The 15000-nt window shown below is 39.8% G+C and overlaps 2 protein-coding genes and 1 long non-coding RNA gene across 3 annotated transcripts in view; 2 read left to right on the top strand and 1 right to left on the bottom strand.

Annotated features, from left to right (window-relative positions):
- LOC148717477 (uncharacterized) overlaps positions 1–1149 on the bottom strand; it is a 1827-nt gene extending 678 nt beyond the window's left edge. The window contains exons 1-2 of the long non-coding RNA XR_015994632.1: positions 942–1149; positions 1–771 (exon numbers count right to left, since the gene is read on the bottom strand). The exon at positions 1–771 is cut by the window's left edge and continues 678 nt beyond it. This is a non-coding gene — a long non-coding RNA (uncharacterized LOC148717477). The remainder of the gene's footprint in view (positions 772–941) is intronic.
- Positions 1150–2191: 1042 nt separating this feature from the next.
- Positions 2192–4739, top strand: LOC111332383 (BTB/POZ domain-containing protein 6). Its single transcript, XM_022937703.2, has one exon. It carries the CDS (start codon positions 2288–2290, stop codon positions 3617–3619), a length of 1332 nt encoding a protein of 443 aa, XP_022793438.2. The 5' UTR covers positions 2192–2287; the 3' UTR covers positions 3620–4739.
- Positions 4740–9253: 4514 nt separating this feature from the next.
- Positions 9254–12707, top strand: LOC111332409 (BTB/POZ domain-containing protein 6-A). The gene is made up of 2 exons (XM_022937733.2): positions 9254–9596; positions 9647–12707. The coding sequence occupies exons 1-2, from the start codon at positions 9470–9472 to the stop codon at positions 10864–10866; spliced, it is 1347 nt and encodes a 448-aa protein (XP_022793468.2). The 5' UTR covers positions 9254–9469; the 3' UTR covers positions 10867–12707.
- The last annotated feature ends 2293 nt before the right edge of the window (positions 12708–15000 follow it).

Raw genomic sequence — 15000 nt, 5'->3', positions numbered from 1 at the left:
CCCCCCTAATAAAAAACGTACCTTCCCTAGGGTTCAATTCTTGTAATTGCCTTTTCACGCATTCCTTTCGGCAAAGTGACATGTAGATTTATAGAACTTCCGCTGCTTAATCATTTGCAGGCGGCTCCAGGCGGCGTGTTTCTGACTCGTGACTCGTCAGGACTCGTGGGTGACGCTATATCGAAGGCGTTCGTCGAGGGTCGAACACACAAGTTTATAGTACAGCGGTTAAATTTAAAATACGTCGTGTAAGCTGTAGCACGTGTTCCCCAAGAAAAGTTCAAACCCGAAATTTGTAAGATCGTAGTGAAGAAAGGATGAAGATATACAAAAACTAATGAAAATGTTTTCAGTATGTTTGGGCTATTTACAAGGCTATCAATGCGCCAATAAACCTAACAGTAACGTTTGAATTTGGACGGTAACTTCGAATCTTAAAGGGAAAATTTTAAGAGAGATTCTCCTTGGAGTGTTGAGTCAATTTTTTTACTTACGTAATACGAATAACTCGTGAAATAACGGGAATCTCAGGAATTTTACACAGCCTAGCCAGTCCCACACTGGGAAGAATATTCTCCACTATCAATTTACGTCACTAATCCGCAACGATGTTGTGAAATTAACAAGGGCAGACAAAGTACCGGTAGCTAAAGGGAGTCTGAGAAATCCACTTTGATGCAACTTGCGTGGAAGTACTGGCCACAACTGTCGCATCCCAGCCAATCTTCTCCATCGTCGTCATGGCACACTATGCAGACGTTGATGTTTCTCCTACAGCGGACGGAACATGTATTTCATTATCATTCACTTAAATATGTCTTATTTTTTATTGGGTCAGGTCTCATACTTTGACTCTTAACTCTCTATCAGGATCAAACCCGATGCTTAGCAAGATTAAAGGATATGCAGTTTGGAAACAAGCTGTGACTTAGGTTACTTACTCGTGGATGTCATCGTAACAACAGCCAAATGTAGCGGTGGAATCCGTAAGAGAGAAACCACAGCACACTGTTAACGGGTTCTCCAGACGTTTATTTAGTCACGAGCGCGGGAAAGCTCCCCAACTCCTTCAAAAACTTTTTTTTAAAAACATACACACTTCTCTTACCAAGAGTAGTCTATCTCTGAAGGGGATCCAATTACGAGACAATACAATCGTACCCTAATTGCGTGACCTACGTGAGTAACGCACGACGCGGTACAACTCTTCTACACAAACACCACAGACGTTATTAGTGGACGTTCGGTTGCTATGTCGAAGGCTACATCTACGGAGGACTCTTCGCACAAACATCCAGCAAACTGAAAGAAACGATCGAAAATAACAATCATTCATTGGAAAAAATGAGTGAAGAATATTTAATATTCCGTAAAATTCCTTTTAAGGGAGAAATAATTGGTTGTTAAAGGTATATTTAATCGAATGCACTTCTTCCAGGGGCTAGCCTGTAGAACGGTAATGCTAGTTACCTTGTGAGGGAAAATATTTCGTACCTTAACACTACAAATATCATGACAGGCAAATAAAGGGTTACTTTATTCTGAAAGTGACTGCCATTTTGAATTGAAGAAACAGCTTTTTTCACTTACGACTTCATAATTTTACACTTGTTATAAGTAATAAAAGTAGACATTGCATGCCTATCATGTTCGTTCTTCTCTTGGTAGAACAGGGCAAGTCAATAAGTCATGTCGATCTACAGTACTTAGTCGATACTAGACAAATAGGGTTTATTACTGCGAGGGACGCTTTCATATATTTTATGAAACCGCAGTATACATATATGATTTTCATTTATTCAAATTCATCAACGGGTTTAATACGAACCAACATAATGACCTGCTCCCAGCTGGCTTGTTAGCTCGGTCTGTAGAGCACTGCATCGGTATCGCAGAGGTCATAGGTTCAAATCCCGTAAAAAATCCGCCTAAAATTTTTTCAGACCTTATTTCCACCTACTAGATAAGTAGGGTTTATTGCTGCGAGGAACGCTTTCATACATTTTACGAAAGCGCGATCGCGATACACATATATTATTTTCATATATTTACTGAGTCGTCGCCATCATTATGCATTCTAGTGTCTTAGTGAAAAATTGTCTTCAGTTTTTAAATGTCATCCTTTCGCGGGATTTCCCAATATCTGCGGGTTTCATAATTTGCCCGCTGACCAAAATTACTGTTTATTCTTTCCCTCGACAAACGCATTCGATATAGATTAGGACTCATCAGAAGAAATTCAAGAACCTCGATCACTTTTAGTCATCACGTTTCACTCGCGAGAACTATGCCTTTCAACGAAGATAGTCAAGAACATTGGCAAACAACGCGACCAACCATCAGGGAAAGAAGCAAGTTTATGTTCAACAACGATCATTTAAGCGATGTGAGGTTTGTTGTGCCAAAGGCTGACGGCGAAAGCGAAAGTAAACAAGTGATTCCCGCTCACAAGTTCATGCTGTCTATCAGCAGTCCTGTGTTTGAAGCCATGTTTTATGGTGAGTTGGCGGAGACAAGAGACTCCATTGAACTGCCTGATTGTAAGTACGAGAGTCTGTTGGAGTTGTTTCGTTACATGTACAGCGATGAAGTGAACTTGAGCGGAAGTAATGTGATGGGGGTCATGTATTTGGCGAAGAAATACATGGTGCCTTCACTGGCTGATAAATGCACCGATTATCTACGGGATAAGCTGGATGCATCGAATGTTTTTTGTATCTTGCCGAATGCCCAGCAGTTGGAGGAGAAAAAGCTGTTGAATCGATGTTGGAAAGTCGTCGATGAACAGGCAGAAGAGGCTTTAAAATCAGATGGATTCTCGACACTCGAAAGATCCTTAATTGAGGAAGTAGTCAAACGTGACACGCTTAATATTGAAGAGGTGGAGTTGTTCAAAGCTGTGAATTTGTGGGCAAGAAAGAAATGTGAGAAAGAAGGTTTGACTGCAGATGGCAGTGTAAAAAGGAAATTTCTTGGGGAGAATATTGTAAAAGCAATCCGTTTCCCAGTCATGAAGCAACAGGAATTCGCTGGTGTTGTTCTTGACACCAAGATACTCACGCCAGACGAAGTCTTCGGTGTTGTGAAGTATTTGAATTCAGTGCTGACCACCCCAGTTGGATTTCCTGTGAAAAACAGGCGCTGTCATTTTGCTTGTTGCAGATTTGGATCACTTGAGTACGCTGACTTAAGTCATTCTTATTCGCCTCGTAAACAAGACTGTCTTATATTCAAAGTCGACAAAGACATTTTGTTAATCGGAATAACGTTGTGCGGAAGTGAAAACGAGGAATATTCCGTGACAATTCGCATAAAGACGATGGCGAATGTACAACTTATTGATGTCACTGAGAGGTTTTCATCTGAGCTCATCGAAGAAAAATCGCATTCCTTTTATGGCTTCAAAATTCCCCTTGATGACCCAGTTGTCATCCAAAAGGGAATAAAATATTGTGTCGAAGCTTTTATTTCTGGTGCTAATTCCTGTTTTGGTCGAGATGGTATATCGCCCGTGACCTGTTCTGGGGTTAGGTTCGATTTTAGAGATACTGTGTCGAGTAACAACGGCACGAATGTCGTACAAGGACAATTTCCAGCATTTTTATTTGCAATAAAATAATTATCGTCTTCTCGATTGAGCACTAGGCTAGATAATCTGATTTGTGTGCCGCACTCCTGTCGAAAAAATATTGATAGTTTTATATAGTGTGAGCATTTGTTCTTTTGGGAGGAAACCTAACTTTCTATATGCCTCGTGGTTTCATTTCAGTTTCCTCGCCCTACGCATCGTTGACCATTGTTGTATTGAACCCAGCTTATCATGCTTCCTTGTTGATTTAATTTTTTGTATCGCAGATTAATAAATAAATAATGATTAAACCAAAAGATAAACAAACAACTAATATTATAGAGCTCCGTAAACAATGACAGACCTCGAATTATCTCTGACTTCAACTGCAAATGATCCTGTTAAGAAAATGGAATGCCCTAGAGTTTTTTCCTGAAGTTATAAGAACAGCTAATTTGTTGCAAAACTAAGGTACATGATCCTTTGATAAATAATAAATTAAAGACATTGTATCAGCCCCTTTGCTTACAGTTTTACATGAGCCTTGATCTAGCTAGTCACTTATTTTATGCCCTGCAGCAATCATTGTTTACAACTTCAACAAATGTATAAGGATTGAAGTCAGTTTAATGTTCAAAATTTCTCAAAAATTGCAGAAAAGAATATATAAATTAATTTGCCATTTTTCAGACCAATTACAATAATCAATACAAAGCAACTTGGCTGTAAATTTTTATAAACTCTTTTGTCAAGATTTCTTAGTACGTAGCTTGTAGCCACATTGCCACTAGTTTCACTTATGTAATGTTTATATTGCTCTCGCAGTTCAAATGAACCTGCAAATTATACTTATGTGACAAAAGTATCTGGGGATATCACATATTGAATTAATGAGAAAAGCAAATATCACAAGGAAAAATTTCTAATCATTTACCAACCGAAACTTTCTACACTCAAAAAACGTAATGAACTCGTGTCATCTTGCCACCATAGAAACAAAGCCCTCCTACGCAATAGCTGAACTGTTAAACTCCACGCAGCATAGATTAGATATATGTTTATTATTGTTATTATGTCAATTATTTTGTATATAAGAAGCGATGGTAAAGAATATTCTTATTAAATCCCATGACGCGTGGGCAACCACGAAACAGGCTTGTCGGGATGAAAACGTAGTTTACTTGTTTCTTTCCCCCACAAACATATACTTCGCTCTACATTAATGCATAGTTAGTAGAGGGCTAACTAAGATTAATGTTTTGAGCACTGTTTTACGAACATCTACATTCTACACTTTATATATATATATTTAGTATAATTTCAGAACTGAGCAAAGAGTTTCCAGCAATCTGATTGGTCGAGCGGTTCCTTATATGACGCTATATAAACCGTTCCAAGCTGTTTATATAAAATGTTAAAATAAAATGTTAATAAATGTTACTAAAATGTTATGATTTTTAGAAATTTCTCTGTTGTTCAGCTCTGAAATTATACTAAAACAATTATTCGCCTCAGGTTCGGTAAATATTTTCGAATAATCCCCTCGACTTCGTATCGGGGATTATTCGCCAATATTCACCGAACCTGAGGCATAATTGTTAAATATCTATATACATGTGTGGAAAGAGCCGATACAGTTGAATAGTGCTCAATACACACTTGCAAAGCTTAATACAGTAGGTAGAGATCAAACAAGATGACACATTGTTTCTGTTTCTCGAAGTTTCGTGCTTACGCACTCATCAGACAGATTTAATGAAGAACGTTCCTTACAAGTTAGTTTATATAAAGAAGTGTGTTGAAAAATGTTATTGTTATTTGCAATTGCGGCATTACAATGGGGCTAAGGTATCTATTGTGGTGTTCGGTGGTAATTAGCTATTCTTCAAGTAGTATTTGTTCTCGTGGCGGCAGTTTGGCCCGCTTTCAGTTATTATTAATTAACTTAGACGCAACAACGCGCTATATAATGTACTGTTCCTCTTTAATTGTAATCATTCGATCCCTAAAAGTCTCAATTAGGGACGAAACGCGTTCGAAATAAATGAGAAGCTTACAACTACAAAAAGTGTTTTTTTTGTGTTCTTAGTGTATTCTAAAAAAGCGGGATAAATTCTGAGAATTCGTCCTTCAAGTGGGATAGATCTTAGAATGCCAAATCCAATGAAATAGATGAATGAATTCTGGAAAAACGGGATAAATTTTGAGAATTCGGCCCACAAGTGGCTAATACCCTAGGTTCCCATATGCCATCTTCACCCCGATTTTCCATTTAATCAGTGAAAATTAGAAAAACAAGGTAAATTCTGAGCATTCATGCTACAAGTGGATAATACCCAAAGTTCCCATATGATATCTTTACCCCGATATTCCATTTTTCTCAACAAATTCTAGAAAAACGGGGTAAAATCTAAGAATTCATCCTCCAAATGAAATAGCTATCCCAAGTTGTTATATCTAGCTAGTCTTCAACCCAATTTTACATTTTTTTTTCTTTATGCCTCATTTAAGAACTGTAGCCCAAGGGTCGCAAAATTGTCTTCGTTTTGGGACTGGTGGGCTGAGTCTCTGTTTGTATCCATTATTATCGCGAAATATTTAAGAATTTTAACAGAGCGACAACAAGGATCTGTGCGACGAAGTACAAAACAAGTAAACAAACGTCCCTTTCGGCTCGTCAAAATCACGCCACATTTGAATACTTTGGTGTTGGAGCGAGCGCATTTGATCCAGTTAACTGTGAATGAAAAGTTCAAAATTTAACGGGAAAAATGGAGGAAATCTAAGCTAAATGAAGTCTTGTGTCACTCGTAAATGTTTTAATACTCAACGATCGGACGATTTTGCGAAACGTGCAACTTGCCGCCTTGCTTTTGCTGCTTCAGTTGGATCAAGACCCAAAAGGTCAAAATATACGCGGCATTACCAGGGGTGATCATGAGTCGAGTTTATCTCTTGGATTTTCGAGGGGTCTGAGTTTTCGGTGTCTGAGGTCTGAGTTTTCGTGACATCCCAAGCTCGCTTACACTCAGGTAAAATGCTCATGGATTTAATTTTGCCGACATATGTCGATGAAGCGCCGTATGCGAGGGCTAAAGACATCGATTTTTCATCGGCTAAGAAGCTCAAAGAAAAGCTCGACCAAAAAATCGAGGATCTACAACAGCCGCAAGCCTCGGACCATACAACAACTTCTAGTTCCTCCTGTTCTTCCCCTTGATTTGTAATGATCTTAGGTATAGCGCATTAGATCATATATCTAATGAAGTTGCGCTATAGTAATAATAAAATTATTAAATCCTTATACGAAAAAATTCTTAGCCTTTATGCTTTCCACTTTTGCTCGAACAGCCAACAACAATGCATAAAACCATCCCTTCTTTCTCACATGAACTCTTCGTTAGGTACGGTTTGTTTACGCTCGAAGGACACCAAGATGGCGGATGGTAACCGTTGCTAAGCTATTGGTCACGTGGTTAAAACCTAAGAATATCTAGTCTTCAACCCGATTTTCCAATTTTTTTTTCAATTAATTCATGCTACAAGTGGATAATACCTGAAGTTCCCATACGATATCTTTACCCCGAATTCCCATTTTATTCAACAAGTACTAGAAAAACGGGGTAAAATCTAAGAATTTATCCTCAAATGAAATAGATCCTAAGTTGCTATATCTAGCTAGTCTTCAACCCGACTTTCCATCTTTTTTTTTTTCAATGAATTCGGGAGAAATGGGATCATTAATTCTGCGAATTCACCCATAAGTAGCTGACACACTAAGTTCCCATATGCCATCTTTACCCCGATTTCCCATTTGATCAGCGAATTCGACAAAAACGGGGTAAATTCTAAGCCTTCATGTTACAAGTGAATAATACCCGAAGTTTCCATATGCCCGAATATCAATTTTTTTATTTTTCAGTGAATTCGACAAAAATTAAAACGGGGTAAAATCTAAGATTTCATCCTCCGAATTAAATAGATCCCAAGTTGCCATAGCCAATCTTTAACTCGATTTTCCATTTTTTAATGAATTCTAGAAAAACGGGATAAATTCCCATATGCCATCTTTAACCAGTTTTTCCATTTGATCAGCGAATTCAAGAAAAACGGGGTAATTCTGTGAAATTCATCATTTAGGTGGAATATATCCTAGTGACTTGCCATAGCTATCTTTACCCCGGCTTTTCATTTGATCATTGTGTGAATTTGTCATAAGCGGGGTAAATTATGACAAGTCCACCCAAAAAGTGCAACAAATCCAACAATGTATATGTGAACGATCCTTCGCAGTAAAGCACTATTTGAGCAATAGTGAAAATCAGACCTGAAAAAAATTTCAGGCCTGTACGGTATTCGAACCACTGACCTCTGCGATACTAGTGCAGCGCTCTACCAATTGAGCTAACAAGCCAACTGGGAGCAGGCCATCAAATTAATTCGACATAAACCCGTAGATGATAAATCAAACAACAACAAACATATGTATGAACTGCGGTTATGAGACGTATATGTGAACGATCCTTCGCAGTAAAGCACTATTTGAGCAATAGTGAAAATCAGACCTGAAAAAAATTTCAGGCCTGTACGGGATTCGAACCACTGACCTCTGCGATACTAGTGCAGCGCTCTACCAATTGAGCTAACAAGCCAACTGGGAGCAGGCCATCAAATTAATTCGACATAAACCCGTAGATGATAAATCAAACAACAACAAACATATGAAACATATGTATGAACTGCGGTTATGAGACGTATATGTGAACGATCCTTCGCAGTAAAGCACTATTTGAGCAATAGTGAAAATCAGACCTGAAAAAAATTTCAGGCCTGTACGGGATTCGAACCACTGACCTAAATCCAACAATGATTTAGAAACAGTACTAAAAAAAGAACAGCTTAAATCAGCGGACCGTAATAAAATTTAGAAACAGAACTAAAAAAAGAACAGCTAAAATCAGCGGAACCGTAATAAAATCACATCACAATCTACTACTTCAAATTTTCACAATCTACTACTTCAAATTTTTGCGATACAGCAAAAATCTACAATATTCAAAATAAACAGCTGAAGGTCAAACTTCTGTGATTGAAGGAAGACTTTGTGACGCAGACAAATTATCACAACTTTGACCTCTCAGTGGATCTCACCTCCGGCAGATCAGCGAAGCGTCAAAAAATATATAATTTTACGCCGACGAACCATAATCAATGATCTTCAACTATTAAAGAGAATAAAACAATTGTGATATGGAAAAATGCTGTCATTGAAGTCGCAAGTCGAACAATGACCACTGTAAATAAAGCAAGACTGCAAATAAAGCGTGAACAATAAAGCATCCTTTGGTCGAAAGTCGCTTTGTTATTTACATGGTAAGTTGCTCTTCCACGTTTAGGTTAGAAGAACGATGCGATTACACGGCCGACGAAGGAACGATAGAACTTCACGGAAAGTAATGTGAGAGGCCAATGATCCGGTTTGCAATGATTGCGAATAGCATGTTTTCCTGAGATCAGTTGGAAGTTGCTCATACTAGTCAAATTTTCTACTTATCCCGACCCCCTTGAATGATCACTTTTGCTTGAAGACATAACTGCAACGGAGTCTCTTAACCAGTCCGAGCTGCTTGTCGCTCTATAGATCACAGGATATGATAGGCCATTGTATCACATTACGTCAGAGTACGTACTATCTACAATAAGAGGACATAAGTGCAACGGTACAAGCACCCAGTGCTAGGGTTCAATCCTTGCGATCGTCTTCACGGTCACGGATTTCTTTCGGTTAAGTGATATACAGATTTGTAGAACTTCCGTTGCTCAAACGTTCAAAGGCTGCGTGTTACTGACCCGTTAAGAACCTCAATCACTTTTAGTCTTCACATTTTATTCGCGAGAACCATGTCTTTCGTCGAAGATAGTCAAGAGCCTTGGCAAACAACGCGACCAACCATCAGGGAAAGAAACAAGTTTATGTTCAACAACGATCGCTTCAGCGATGTGAAGTTCGTTGTTTGCAAGATGGAAGGTCATGAAAGTGAAACTAAACAAGTGATTCCTGCTCACAAGTTCGTGAAGGTCATGAAAGTGAAACTAAACAAGTGATTCCTGCTCACAAGTTCGTGCTGTCTATCAGCAGTCCCGTGTTTGAAGCCATGTTTTATGGTGAGTTGGCAGAATCTAAAGACTCTATTGAATTGCCTGACTGTGAATACGAGAGTCTGTTGGAGTTGTTTCGCTTCATATACAGCGATGAAGTCAACTTGAGCGGAAGTAATGTGATGGGAGTGTTGTATCTGGCAAAGAAATACATGGTGCCCTCACTGGCTAAAACGTGCATGGCTTATTTGGAAAAGAACTTAGATCCATCAAACGTATTCAACATTCTGCCATCTGCTGAAAAATATGAAGAGAGGATCTTAGTGGAACAATGCTGGAAAGTGATCGATGATGAGACAGAAGCAGCAATAAAATCGGATGGATTTGCGGCAATTGAAAGATCACTAGTCGAAGCAGTAGTCAGACGAGACACCTTAAAAGTTAAAGAGGTGGATTTGTTTAAAGCTGTGGATTTTTGGGCAACGAAGAAGTGCGAGGAAAAAGGCCTTTCCGCTGACGGAAGTGAAAAGAGACGAATTTTAGGAGACAGGATTGTGAAAGGAACACGTTATCCCGGGATGACGTCGCAAGAATTTGTTGGCGTTGTTCTAGACTGCAAGATACTGACGCAAGACGAGACCATTGGCATAATGAAATATTTACATTCATTGTTGGATACTGTACTTGGATTTCCAGTAAACAAGAGAACTGGTCGTAAGGGACTCGTTTATCACTGTAGTAGATTTGGTTCGATGGATGAAAGTGGAGCAGGCATTGTTCGTACTAGCTCAAAAGATGACTGTCTCAAATTCACAGTCGACAAGAACATTTCTTTGCGTGGAGTAACCCTCTGTGGGAGTGAAAATAGCAAATATTTCGTTACTGTAAAAGTGAAGAAAGAGGACAGCGGTAAATTGCGTGTATCAAAGTCAGCCGAGGTTAATTCTGAATTGATCAGATCAGGGCCAGTTCCTTATTACGGGTTCAGAGTTATGTTCGAAAGCCCTATTTTTATCGAAAACGGTTTTGTCTTTTTGATTGAAAGCTCTATCTCTGGCGCTAGCACTTGTTTTGGAAAAAGTGGAAAAAACTCTGTGATTTCTTCCGGAGTAAAATTTAACTTCTTAACTTGTTGTTCGAGAAAAGGAACAACCGTTGACGAAGGTCAGTATTCAGAATTTTTATTTTCGGTGACATAGTCTGAGCCTTAATAACAGGATGAATATTCTCTAAATAGCATCTTGACGTTTTTTTTTTTTTCTTGAATTGGTGATGTATGTTTTCCGCGGTTTACAAAACATTTAGGAGCTTAAACTTAGGTTAAATTTTGTGGCAAACCGTGTTAGAAACAAAAAGTCCTTAAATGAAACTGACCAAGTTACACTGTAGCAAGCTGACTTCTAGGGCAGCGAAAGCGTGTTATATTTTATTTCGCGACTACCTAACTTGAAAAACAGCTTCAGCTTGGGAGCGGTAGCTTGGGCAGTCGCAAAAAGTCCCCTACACATGAGAATATGGACCGATACCGATACCAACTATTCGATACCAGCGATATCGGGGTCAGATCGGAAAATATCGATACATGTACTAGCGAAAAAATACCGTTGCTTTCGATATTGCACGTGCCTGTGCTTTGTCTCACACCAGCGTTCAACCGCTGACAAGGGGCCGAGAAGTCTCTGAGCTCAAGATTGGGCAAAGAGCGCCGCAGTCGGTATCAGTCTAAGTGGCATGTGAGCGCTGCAAGAGTAAACTCACTCACGACCATGAGTTTCGACTTAAGTACGTCCTTAATCCGATTTTAAATTTTTGACTGGCTTATTGACGCTTCTATAGAGTTCTGAACACTGTTGAACTTTAACAGTGAAAGAAAACCTAATATTCCGTCAATCACGTGACTTTTTATTTGACTCAAAGACGTCACAGTGTCGATATCGATACCCAAGAAAAACGTCGGACGCCGTATCTTACTTGGTATTGTATCGTTTCCGAATAACCACATCGGCCCACCCTCAAGAATATATATGAGAAAATTTAGCAAAAGCAGCAAATATTGATCACTGATGATTGACAGCGAGACACATCTTTTAGATTCTAATTTCTAGGGAAATTCAATTGCATCAATTGCATTATTTGCCATCTAGGGTCGGCTTTCTGTAATGACCACGAGGATCTATGATGCCACTTAGGCGAGGAAACTATTCCTACTTCACGAAATCTGTAATTTTCGTTGTAAGGAATATTTTTCCCACTAGATTAACTGTGTCAACGGTAGTCTTGAACGCAATGCACACGAGAATTTTACTCGCCTATGTCTAAGGAAAGTTTGGGCCTCAGAACATTCAATTTGAGTGCCACACGTCTGAGGAGCGGAACAGAATTTTCCCTGTGGGACATCTAGATCATATCTCTTTACAGAAGCACGTTTTAACAGACCTCGAAATAAAAAGGATTGAGTCAAATTCTGCTGCTTACTAGCCTGCAGTGCAGGCAGTTTTGTTGGTTTTCATCTTTCGAGTGTTTAGCCGCCATGTTGGATTCGCTGCAGACTGGGAGAATTGGGGCGAGAATGCGAGAATGTCGGAGTGGGTAGGGGGATTTTTCTTTCCCTTCCCCCTTTCCCAATTTTTTTCTCTCCCTCCCACTAGCTTGCTAAACTTTTTACTTCGCCCCAACTCTCCACTGTTTTTCTTATTCAAGATGGGGGCCTGAACAACCGATGGGAATATCCACTCGCCCCGCCAAAATCCGCCTGTACTGCAGGCTACTTCTAACGGAACTTTTTTTATATCGATATAGGTATAAAATTTTTATACTCCTTTTGTTTTAGACTTGTATGAATAGTTTATTTTAGACTAGTCAGTCTAGGCTGGACTGGGGAGAGCCATTATGTAAACCACAGGTGGCCCAAGCTCTGTCACAGGCTCTTTCACAGTGGATTATTAAAGAGTTTGTAGAGTGGTTTACTCGGACTTGCTTTTGAGCTCCGTAAATGTAAAGTTGTGTGAAATAATCAAAGAAATAAAGTCTTACCTTCATAGAGAGTAGTCTGTGTTGTTCTCCTCGCGATTTGAAGCCGTTTTGATGTGTTTTATCTTAACGCCCTAATCACCACCGAGTCACCATGCACAAGATACGGGAAGGTCGGAAACTATGAGGGGTAATTCCCGCGACACAACTGCCTTTTCATTTTATGGCACTGTTTTCCTGTTTATTGTAGCACGTTTCATTTCACTGTAGACGTCTCTTTTCCGTGAAAGGCATATTCCGCAGTTTTGCACAAATACATTTTGTACAATTACATTCACTACACCTTAAAGCGCTAACAAATACAGTTGTGACCAATTTAGAATTGCCACTCTCGAAGAATAGGGAGGCTTAATTTTTGCAGAATTCGGCTTCGTGAATTTGTCACAATTGAATCTCTTGAATTTCGCGAAATTCAACTCCCTAGGATGCGTTGTCAGCGGTTTTTACTTGAAATACAAGAAGGGGGCGGTCACTCAGCTTGGCGCGCAAACTGGAAGGTTAATAACTGGACGGCTGGACGTTTTTCAGTTTTGGTTTTGCGAGATGTCTTTGAACGGTAACACTGACAAGGTTGTTAGTCTTCTGAGAGAAGCTGCTAGTTTGCTCGGTGGAGATCGAGAGTCTGACGACACGGCTGTTTCAACTGCAGGAAGAGTTGTTACAGGGACTGAAACAGTGGTGACGAACTCTGTATCCAGTTCGAGTCATGACCAAAACCGGGTGCTTGAAAATTTCAGGTCACTGTTTTCTGGCTACCGAACAAAGACGTCCTATGAGAAATTGTAATTGTTCTTGAGGAACATTTAACTTTGGCCGTCCAGGCTGACCAGTAAAAATACAACCTGCCTGAAATGCACCTCTACTATGGTCAGCGTTGATAAAATAATAATAATAACCGCTTCTCTCGCTTCGCAAACGAGGTCGATTACGCGTGCGTTTATCGCTCCTGTACCTTCAGTGTCCAAGTATCTCGCAAGCACATTTAAGACCCAATCTAATCGGAAAATTGCATAATCTAAGGTATCACAGTCGTGGTTACCACTCTCTAAAAATCTTACTACATCATTGAGGTAAACACGGAGACATTCCCCGACTTCGCACGCGGAGGCCATGTTTTATGCTGTGTCCGCCCCCTTCTTGTATTTGAAGTAAAACCGCTGACAACGCAGCCCATGGAGTTGAATTTCGCGAAATTCAAGAGATTCAATTGTGACAAATTCACGAGGCCGAATTCTGCAAAAATTAAGCCTCCCTATTCTACGAGAGTGGCAATTCTAAATTGGTCACAACTGTATTTGTTAGCGCTTTAAGGTGTAGTTAATGTAATTGTACAAAATGTACTTGTGCAAAACTGCGGAATATGCCTTTCACGGAAAAGAGACGTCTACAGTGAAATGAAACGTGCTACAATAAACAGGAAAACAGTGCCATAAAATGAAAAGACAGTTATGGCGGGGATTACCCCTCATAGGAAACTTCTGTTGACACATGCTCACCAAAATCGCTCGAAAACAACACTTTAATACTTTCCCTCGAATCAAAACTCGGCACCACGAAAGCCTAATAATTGCCCTTTAAGTTAGTAATAGTAATAGTAATCAAAGTTTAATGTCTTTACGTGGGGCATGGTTACCCATATTGCCCGAGCCAGAGGCTCATGTATGAAACGCAAGACAACAACCCATCCATCCCACCCCAGGGGAGGACATCCATCACACAGTAATCTCGTGAGTGGGAAATTAACGTCTCCTACCCCTAACCCTGCAGGAGACGGGACCTCCATTTATTCGTCCCTATCCGAGAAGACTAGAATATCTAAACCATTTCTTAATGTTATAGAAAGGCAGCATATTCTTCTCAATCATTTTAAGACCTTGAGTGTTGGTCCGGCCGGGGCTCGAACCCTCGACCTCCCGCACATCAGTCCAGCGCTCTATCAATTGAGCTAACGGGGAGGCGGTAAGTTCACCGAAAAAAATCCCACAAAATTCGGTTTGTCTAGCAACCAATCCAGCGAGAATTTCAAACTAACGGCCGTTCTGAATTCTTCTAATGCGTGGAAGGAACTTCTTGTGCAGCTGAGAGACCGTTAATGCGCGGTCAACCTGGACCCTAGTGGAAGCAATCTTGGGAAGCAATCTTGAGAACGTTCAGTTTTGTCTAAATGAAGACCTAGAAAACGTCTTCAACTGGCTACAAGCGAACAAACTCACGTTGAACATGACTAAAACCGAATTCATGCTAATAGGGTCGAGGCAGAGACTGAATACTCTCACAGCTTCACCAACAATTAGAATGAACAA

This window comes from Stylophora pistillata, chromosome 13 (assembly GCF_964205215.1).
Source record: "Stylophora pistillata chromosome 13, jaStyPist1.2, whole genome shotgun sequence".
NCBI lineage: Eukaryota > Metazoa > Cnidaria > Anthozoa > Scleractinia > Pocilloporidae > Stylophora > Stylophora pistillata.
Note: the sequence above shows the minus strand (reverse complement) of the source record. Positions and strands in the feature narration are given on the sequence as shown.